The sequence below is a fragment of the Cotesia glomerata genome, linkage group LG7 (genome assembly GCF_020080835.1).
Source record: "Cotesia glomerata isolate CgM1 linkage group LG7, MPM_Cglom_v2.3, whole genome shotgun sequence".
Lineage (NCBI taxonomy): Eukaryota > Metazoa > Arthropoda > Insecta > Hymenoptera > Braconidae > Cotesia > Cotesia glomerata.
The window spans coordinates 19227162-19237234 of NC_058164.1; the positions used below are offsets into that span (position 1 = coordinate 19227162).

The 10073-nt window shown below is 26.9% G+C and overlaps 1 protein-coding gene across 2 annotated transcripts; it reads right to left on the reverse strand.

Moving 5' to 3' along the window:
- Positions 1-2409: 2409 nt before the first annotated feature.
- Positions 2410-5467, reverse strand: LOC123268569 (calcium channel flower). Of its 2 annotated transcripts, XM_044733778.1 has the most exons (6): positions 5304-5467; positions 5060-5180; positions 4761-4968; positions 3963-4070; positions 3438-3597; positions 2671-2804 (listed from the first exon to the last, which is right to left on the reverse strand). In XM_044733778.1, the coding sequence occupies exons 1-5, from the start codon at positions 5304-5306 to the stop codon at positions 3471-3473; spliced, it is 567 nt and encodes a 188-aa protein (XP_044589713.1). In that variant the 5' UTR covers positions 5307-5467; the 3' UTR covers positions 2671-2804; positions 3438-3470. The 2 variants fall into 2 exon arrangements, with proteins under 2 accessions (XP_044589714.1, XP_044589713.1); XM_044733779.1 differs by lacking the exon at positions 3438-3597 and having other exon boundaries at positions 2410-2804.
- Positions 5468-10073: the final 4606 nt, after the last annotated feature.

Genomic DNA, 10073 nt, shown 5'->3' on the forward strand with positions numbered 1-10073 from the left:
TTAACTATTTTACTCGTCATTATTACAACGTCTTTAATAACAATAATAGCATTCAACATTGAAGTAGTACATTACTAATAATAGCAGACAATTAACTATGTAATAGTTTTTCATTCTAATAAATCGATAAGACGTCAATATTATTCGTTTAATATGAAGTATTCGATTATTTGTATTATATACTACATTTTTTTATTTAAACTCATTTAAAGTATTTACTCTATTCATTTATATATTGTAGGGTATGCCAAAATGTAACTTCCGTGAAGAACCTTTTAAAATTGGAATTTTGAGTTCTGCTTTTAAAAGCAGCTGTGTTTAGGCCTTTCCTAAGATATTTTGGGGTGAGACGATAAATTTGATTTTCATAGAATTTTTTAAAAGGAGCTTAGTTTGGGCACTTCCGGCCAAATTTTGAATTTTCAGCGGAAGTGCCCAAACTAAGCTCCTGTTAAAAAATTCTATGAAAATCAAATTTATCGTCTCACCCCAAAATATCTTAGGAAAGGCCTAAACACAGCTGCTTTTAAAAGCAGAACTCAAAATTCCAATTTTAAAAGGTTCTTCACGGAAGTTACATTTTGGCTCACCCTAATATATAGTCATATGACTATTCAATACCATCTTAAACATTTGTCATTACAGATTATATATGATTCTATGATTTAATAAAAATGTCAAACTATTTTGCAACTAAGAATAATAATATATAAAAATGACTGATGCAAATACTTCTATATAAAAAAAGAGATTTAATACAACAGTGAATATGATATTTATGACAATTACACATTTAACTACTTTTAATTATTATTAATTTAATTTACAATTTTATTTTAGACATTGCACCCATCAAAATCATTTCCACTCGATTTATTTTTTGGATTAAATTTACACCGCGAATAATGAGGCCTTTACTATTTCATTTTATAATGATACTGATTAATAGTAAAACAAAAAATATAAGTATAATAATTACAATATTATTTCTCAATCATTTATATTTTTCCGATATGTAATACCATTCATTCTTTTAGAATTTAGATAAAAACTGCCGAAGAAATAAAACAATGAATCACATTGGTATCCAAATTTCAGTGTACATTAGACTTAAATCATATTTTAGTTATTAATTTTGTCCACATACAGTTTTTTTTTTCTTTTAATAAAGTTTTTTTCAGACAACAATTTTATTTTTTTGAAATTATATCATATTTTTATGAAAAATTCATAGAAATTTTTTGCTTTTACTTTTCAAAATTATACTAAAAAAAAAATTTATCATTACGTATAAGAATAAACTTCAAATTTTAATATTTTAATTATTTTTAGGGATTAATATGTTGTGAATGTAAAAATTTCATGACAGTTAAAATTAAGTATTATCAAACATTATTCTAACATGTTTTGCCCTTATTTGTATGAATTTACTATAATAAATATGCTAATTATAATCAAACTTATATTCGGTAATATTTCACTTTTAATAATAGAAATTACACAACGTAAATTATCAAATTAAATATTCTAAAAAATAAAATAATGCTAGCTTCTTATCATTAAACCTTCAATGACTTAAATTTATTAACGCTCCTAATTGTATAAGTAAATAATATTATTCAATATTTCGAATTTTCTTATCAGTCTATTTACTTTGACTGACAATGAGATTTTTTTACTAGAATGATAATATCCAAGCGTATTTATTCTTATTTAACCTGATTCAATTATTCATTTAATATTAATTTTTAAAAATTAATTACGGAATCATAATTAAAGTAACAAAAAAATTAACGATCACAAACAATTTCAAAATATCTAAATAATAAATTACATTATATTTTAATACATAAAATATAAGTTAAGAAAAACTTTAAAAACATTCTAGTCTTTTGTTCTTAATAAATAGAAAACTTAATGAATTAACGGAATGCAGAGGAAGATACAAATGCTGTTAAAAATTTTTTTCTTTAAAATTTTTCAAAAAAAAATATTAAAATTTTAATTTCATTATTAAACTTCGATTTTAACAAATCAGACTATTTTTCATACAAAAAAGTTTGGCACGCTCACTCATACTTTCAAAAAATTTGAAAAATCAAGCAATATTAAATAAAAAATTAAAATATTAAATACACATGTGGTCAAGATGTTTTTGAAATTTTTCAATTTGTTTTAATTTATAACACCAGTCAATTTTTGGCATGATTACTGTTGGAAGATATGTGAATAGTCAATAAAACGTTTAAAAAAATAAAAATGATCAGATAATTAAGAAATATTTTTCAAATTGTTATTATTTAACAACAAATTTTTTCAATAAATAACAAATATAAAAAACATTTCAAGTACGCGTGGAAAACAAATTTTTTAATACAATACGTGAAAAACAAAAATTTTAAACAAAAACAAATAAAACATATTAATGATTTTTTACCAAAAAAGCATGTAGTGACACGTACGGACGACTAGAGTGATAATTCAAATTGTCACGAAAAAAATTTTATCGTTCGTCTGCATTAACAATTTATTTAATATTATTAGATAAAAAATAAATGAACTAAATAAATATTAACTGGTAAATTATGTTCTTCCCATTCAATCTCTTGTAACCATGTACACAATGCATTCATCTGATGCTTACACTAACTTCAACTTTTTTTTTAGTTTTTAATCATCAAACATTACTGTCAGATTTCAATGAAAATGCCATTGGTTCAGCATTTTCTACTAAATTTGACTTCATACTAGATAGTGGTGCTTGAGTATTTGTGGCTGCTGTTCTCATTTCATCAATGGGAGCCCTAAAAAATAAAAGAAAAAAATATAAATATATCATATAACGAAAAAAAAAAAAAGAAAGGGATTTAGCTCTAGAAATAAAAGAACATGCTCGATAAGATACTAAATAAATAACTAATTTTAAAAAGTTCATTCCTAATGAAGAAGTAGACATGTTTTAGTAGTATTAAAAATTAAAACTTTTAATTTGGGTAATTACTATAACCATGAAAGTAAATTAAGTATAATAAAGAGTAAATTTTATTTTCTAATTAAAAATAACTATTATTACTGCCTTCAATTTAAATTAACTAAAAATTTAATACAATTTATCATTAATAATAATACAACTTGTGTGCAGGAAAGTAGTTCTAATCTAATCAAATTATTCATATAAATACATAATTATAAACTAGTATATGTCCTACAGCGTAACGGATAACGCGTCTGACTACGGATCATAAGATTCAATATAATTAACATAATTATAAACTATTCTATTTACAAATTGATAATAATATCTTACATTTATCATGAGTTAAAATATAAATTACACACATCATTTACAAGCAATATATCCCCAGGAAGTAAATGAGAGAATATAGTACACAGAAAGCATGCATAAAAAACTCAATAATAATTAGATTGATTATTGCCTGATTAGCAGAATAGGAGAATTTAATGGAAGCTTATGTTGGCCTCCAGACATCTGGATCCTCCATCAAAGTAGTATGATGATCCGTTGATGGTACATTAGCTTGAGGAGAAGCCATACCTGATGGTGATGCCATCCCTGTTGGGTCTGGTCTTGACCCTCTGTTATTTATCGTGTCAGTATGTTAATTATCCTTACACTTACTTTTGTTTATCTCTTTACTCGACTATATGTATGTATGCATGTATGTAAAATCACAAAGTTAAACTAAACTATTTCATTGAAAATAAGTAGTAATTATTTGTCAACAAAAACTCGAGTGAATACTTCAAAATATAAATTTGTGACTTTAAACGTTGTTGTTTATAAATAAAGAATAATAAACAATACAAGGTAAATAAGCAGTGAAAATATGAAACACAGTACATGTTCACCCTCAAACTTGTAAATTTGTATTAGTGTCAACACATAAAACCATATTTAATCCCAATTATTAGTGTCTAGAATTTATTTTATAAATACTTACTTTTTGCCAAGTGACATTAGACCATAAATTATTCCAGTTGTAAATATTAAACCGCAACCAAATATACTACTCAATGATGGACATAAGAAAATTGAAGGCAACGCTATTCTGTGAAACAAACGAAAATTTTAATTATATTAGAAAGACAAAATGAGATGTATTCGATAATAGGAAGTGAAAGACAAAAATCATAATAATTTTAGGCAAAAAATAAACATGATTAAATTTCTTTTGGACATTCACTCATTTTTTCCGTCAAGTTAATCATAATTAGAACAATTAAAAAATTTGTAAATTTTTTGACTTAAAAAAAATTTAGTAGAAATTATAAAAACTCGAAAAATGGAAATTAAAAAAAATTTTCTTTCAAATTAGTTATTTTATTTGTAAAATATTAAAAATCGGTAATTTTTCAACATTAACAACTTCAAAACTAATCAGAAAATTTATTTTGAACTATTATCATGATTTTTATCTTTAATACACCGTAAAAAAATAATATAAAAACAAAAATAGTCGGAAGTTTATTTTTCAATTTTTTATGCTAAAATAGGTTGATCATTTTTAAACAAATAATACTGAAGTATGAGAAATCTGACAATTTTCATAAATTTTTGAACACATAAATTATTACAAAAACAGTTCCACTTGTGAAAATTAAAAAAAAAAATATGAATGCAATTTTTTAAGAATATTTCCCTAATAATAATTGATTTTTTTGATGAAACAAAAAAAAATATCGTATCTGGTGATTTCAGTATCATTATATTTTATTAAAGAAAACCTTGATATACTTACATACAATAACCAGCAGCTCGGTTCCAATAAGGTCTTTTTTCGACCCAATCACTCAAGTTTTGTACGAAATCGATAAACATACAACAACAAGGTGCTTCAATAGTAACGACTAAAAATCCAGCTATCATTTGCAGAATACCACTAATAAAACACATCACAGATCCAAGTACAATACCAATACAATTCCATGCTCCTAAAAATATTGCAACTGAAACAGATAATTATCATTATTCAAATATTCATTAAAAAAAATATTTAATAAAAATAAAGCATATGTGTTGACGAAAATAGAAACTTACTAAGACTTCCAACTGTGCCCAAACTTCGACCGGCATACTTCATCCACCAAGGAACATCGTCCTTGGACACAGGATCTTGACCAGGTCTCTCCATTATGGAGGCTATTTTTTCTCCGAATGACTGTTGAAAAAATCCTTTATTAATTTGGCTTTATCGTTGTAATATATATTGAAAAAACTTACACTATAGATTTAGATTAATTAAGTATTACGATAAATATTAATTAGCATATTTTATAAATACCATTATTGCGATAATCCGAATATTATCGGATGGTTATTAGCTGACACTTATTCTTCAATTCCCTGACAGTACTAAACTAAAATCAAAGAGGTAAGGGGAATGAATTCTATCCTCTTTACTCTAAAAAATGGTCGAGGTATGAAGAGATAATCGACCCATCAGCTTCTCATTTCCACCGCTAGAGTACGTTTGAAGTCAAAACTAAGGCGTGTTCGGGAACTCGATTCACAAAATTAGGTATAAATATAGTAAGTACATAAAAATTAATTTTACCTTCTAGAAATACGGATTAAAAAAGTATAATAGTTTTTATCTAACCTTTTAATCACTCTGAACTGATTTATCTTTTCAAAAAATGTAAAACTAACTAGTTAAAAGTTTTGTTTTTCCGATTAAGTCCAAGTTTTTTAATGACTTCTTTTTTAACTTTAAAGGACAAATCTATTCAAGGTCCGCTAACGTTCGTGACATGTTTTTTAATGATGTGTACTAGAAAATCCGTTTATAAATTATTAGTCGCTAATTTTTTTAGTTTATATTGAAATTTTCTAAGTATATAATGTGCGACTATTTATTATAAAAAAAAAAAAGAAATTTTTTATTTAAAATAAAACAGCAATTAAAATTTTTCAACTATAACATGAAATTTTAACTAGTGATTCAGAAGATATATAATTTATATTTTTTTTTAATTTAAACAAACAGAACTCAAACCAAAATAATCAAGTTCTTTAATTAATATAAAGAACATTATGAAGAAAAAATGATAATGGTTATTTACAAGATTTCTTCTTAGTTTTTTGCTCCTGATATTGTGTTGAAAAAGTTTTAATCTTTTAATTATCGTCTAACGATACTTTCATAGTATCTGTAATTAAATGTTGAAACATGCTTAATACTATTTATAAATATATCCAATAATTTAAAGGAGAACATAAATTTTCGAACTCTTTAACTATTTTTTTGATATTTATTGATCACAGATTAATGAAAAATGATCGTATGAAGATTAAAACTAAAATATTTTAAAGCTATCAGTTTCTAATTTTTAATCTTTTGTTAAAGAAAGTTTCGTGAGCAAGCTTAGTTTATTTTTTTTTTGACGTACGATATCTTGAGAACGAATCAACCGATTAAGGTGAGTGACCTGCCATTCAAAAAGGTTCGTTATGACTCAGATCTGATTAGATTTTAAAGTTAGTTGGTCAAGCCATTTGAAAAATATTAAAAAAATAAAAATCAAAAATATGTTGATTTGTCCCAGTTCTTAAATTTTATGAGCTCAAATATCTCAAAAATCAACTAATATAAAAATTTTCCAGCTTTTCGAGTTCGAAAAAAGCGAACAGTTGTCGGGATGGCCTTCTAGGTCAACCACTTTACAAATTATTTTTTCTTTCTTTTTATATCGAAATGATCATTTTTCTCGAAGATATTGGGAAGGGGGAAAGGGGGCAAAATTGAGTACATAAGGAAATGTTCAGTTTTTGGCAACCTAAATATATACTATCTTTTTTTTTATTTTATTCAATGAAAATAGAACACATTTTCAACTGCTGTTAAAAAAAGAAATTTCATTTTTTGCGGGTAAAATGAAATAAGCTGGGAAAAAATAAAATTCTTATCGACAATTGAGCTGGAAGAACTTACTTTCAGTCTAATGACTGAGTCCACAAGTTTTAAAAATTATTTTAAGTAATTTTTTTTTAGTAGATTTCATAAAAAATCTAATAACTATTGCATTCGTCCTCATGGCGCAATTTTAAAAAAATTTCGCTATTTTCTGAGTCAGCTCGTTCAAAATTTTATATATATACTAAGCTGTTACTCGCCCGCTCCGCTGGGCACTTTATAGAATTGTATTTTGAGATCTAGACTTGAAATTCAATTGGAGTATTGTTCTGACTTGCACAGATTCAAAATTCTATCGGATTGGCCTGTACCTTTTATCCATGTCATAATTCTAGCGAATATCCATTGTAACTTTCAATGTGCAATCACTATAACATTCCCGTGGCTTTCTCCAAAAATGAATAATCATTTTTGGATTTACGATTTTAATTTTTGATTTTACGAAATCTCTTAAAATGAATAGCCAAATTTCTTTTCCACATTTCAAGTGTTTAGAAAATGTTTTCATTTTAATCTATTACATTCCCGCGATCCCGTAATAAGAACAATTCATTGGTTATGTGATCAGCAAAAATAAAATGTATGCAAAATACTTAGTCCGTTGACTATATAGCTACATGTAAAGTTAAATTTTAGAAACCTTACAATGACTTTTTCGCCGCTGCCAAAGAGACGATTGTGGTAAGAAAATATAATTATTAAAAAAGGAAAATATTTTAATCCATTGACTTTGGAGGCCATCCCTGTAATTACCTGTTTCTCTTAAGATTCTATCAAATTTTATATCTCTAGGAAATATATTTGAAGAATATGAATTTTTTGACAACTATCACTCCCGCACTCTTATGTGAGAGAGAAATTTCGTAAGATCCTATTCGAGATGATTTTTACATTAAAAATAAAATATTCCAACAAAACTTCGAGTCCATAGAAACTATTGTTTTGAAAAGAAAGATTTTCATTGTTAACGCCTCCGCAGTCCCTTTGGGATTGGAATTTGATAAAATTCATTCTTAGCTGAACTTGACATGATACATGAAGACTCCCACCAAATTTGAAGTCTGTCGAAGTTACAGTCCCATACAAAGTTGCCGATGCTCAACAATTTCCGTTCATTGGCCAAGGCACGGCTACTAATGCTCGGCCAAGTATCGGCGTTTTGTATCAGCCTAGCCTCGGTAAACCATCGGCTTTAATGTTCGGCCAAGCATTGGCGATTTGTACTGGCCTAGTCTAGGTTAGCCATCGGCTACCGCACGATATTTATTATAATATAATGGTATGTGATTTGATTATCAGCCATTGCTTGGCCGATGCTCTGGCTAATTCTTTATTACACTTGAAAACAATTAATACGTATTAGTCATTACTATGTTGTATTATTGTTTTCAATTTTTTTCAATTTAACGTTTGACCAAATTATAAACTAATATGCATTAAAAATTAGTAAATCAATTTTTAAAAAATATCTTAAGAGATTTTCTTAGGAGAAAACACCAATTTAAATTATTAACAATGTTTTTTTTTTTTTTTATAAATATTATATTGATCATTTTTTAGTTTTTGATATTTTTATTATTCAACAAGCTCGATTAGGATTAAATCAACATTGGTTTTCACTAAAACTAATTTAATAAATTAATGAATATTTTTTTGGAAGACTTTTTCGATAAATTTGTACATTACCTAATCAGTTAAAACTATTTCTTTTAGTATTAAAAAAAAAAATATTTCAGCAAGAAGCTAATGATTTTTAATAAATGATTTATTTACTTATAAATAGATTTATGAATATAAATAAAAATATAAAAATATAAATATATAGATTTATTTACTAATAAATCAATTATTTTTAATTAATTTTGAACTTCTTGCTTAAAAAATGAAGTTTTAAAAAACTGGGAAGTTATTTTTTATTATTAAAATTCAGAAATTGTGCAAGTTAACTCAATTATACTGAGAAAAATTGATCGTTGAACATTGAAATGATTAAACTAAGAACACTACACTCAGATCAGTTAGCAGCGCCCGTGACACCGCTCGAGACTTCCACGCAGACGGATCAGGTTCAAACCCCTCCACACCCGAATTTTTTCCGAATTAATTTCTATCAACCAGTAGTCCATCACCTCAGAATAATAATAATTCAAAAATAAACAACGAAAAAAAAATTTTTTTTTATTATTTTACCTAAAATTTTATTTTTTGCCTATGCTTGGCCGATGCTCGGCCAATGCTTGATTACTATGTTCGGCCGATGCTCAGTCGCCTATATCGGCTGGGTGTTACCATCCGATACTCGCCCAGTCTTGGCCCAACGATATTTTACGATACTCGGCCGATACTTAAAGATCGGTTACCAGTCTTGGCCCAGTATCGGGCCGATCTTCATTTTTTGTATGGGGTTTGGAAATTAAAATTTTAGATTTTAACACCCACCCCCGCAATTCCTATCGGAAGTAAACTTTATTGAAATCCATTTTGAGATGATCTCTACAGGAGAAATAACAGATTTCTACCAAATTTAGAGTTTTCAGAAGCTATATTTTGAAAATGAACATTTTTTATTGTCAACACCCACCCCGCGATCCTTATTGGAGGTGATTCGTTGTAAAATCCGTTCTTAGATCATTTCTATATCACATATAGAAGACTCCTATCAAATTTGAAGTCTATAGGAGCTATAGCTTTGAAATTAAAAATTTTAATTGTAAATACCCACCCCCGCAAACCCCTGTGGGATGAGCTATCGTAAAATTCGTTCCTATATTATTTCTACATCTCTTACAGAAAATTCTTACCCAGTTTGGAGTCTATTGGAGCTATAGTTTGAAAACGGGAATTTTTTATTGTTAACGCCCCCGCAATCCTCTTTGGGGTAGGATATCGTAAAATTCGTTCATAAATTATTTTTACATCACGTACAGAAATTTCCTATAAAATTTGGAATCTGTAGGAGCTATAGCTTGAAAATTACAAATTTTTATTGTTAATACCCACCCCCGCAACCCTCTGTGGAGTGTAATATCGTAAAGTTCGTTCATAGATTATTTCTAAATCTCTTACAGAAGATTCTTACTAAATTTGGAGTCGATAGGAGCTATAGTTTAAAAATGGGAATTTTTGATTGTTAACGCC

Coding starts and splice junctions, on each gene's coding strand:
- LOC123268569 (XM_044733779.1), bottom strand. Junction 4,071..4,760: donor CGAGCTGCTGGTTATTGTAT/GTAAGTATATCA, acceptor TTTGTTTCACAG/AATAGCGTTGCCTTCAATTT. Junction 2,805..3,962: donor CTAATGTCACTTGGCAAAAA/GTAAGTATTTAT, acceptor TTTATTTTTTAG/GGCTCCCATTGATGAAATGA.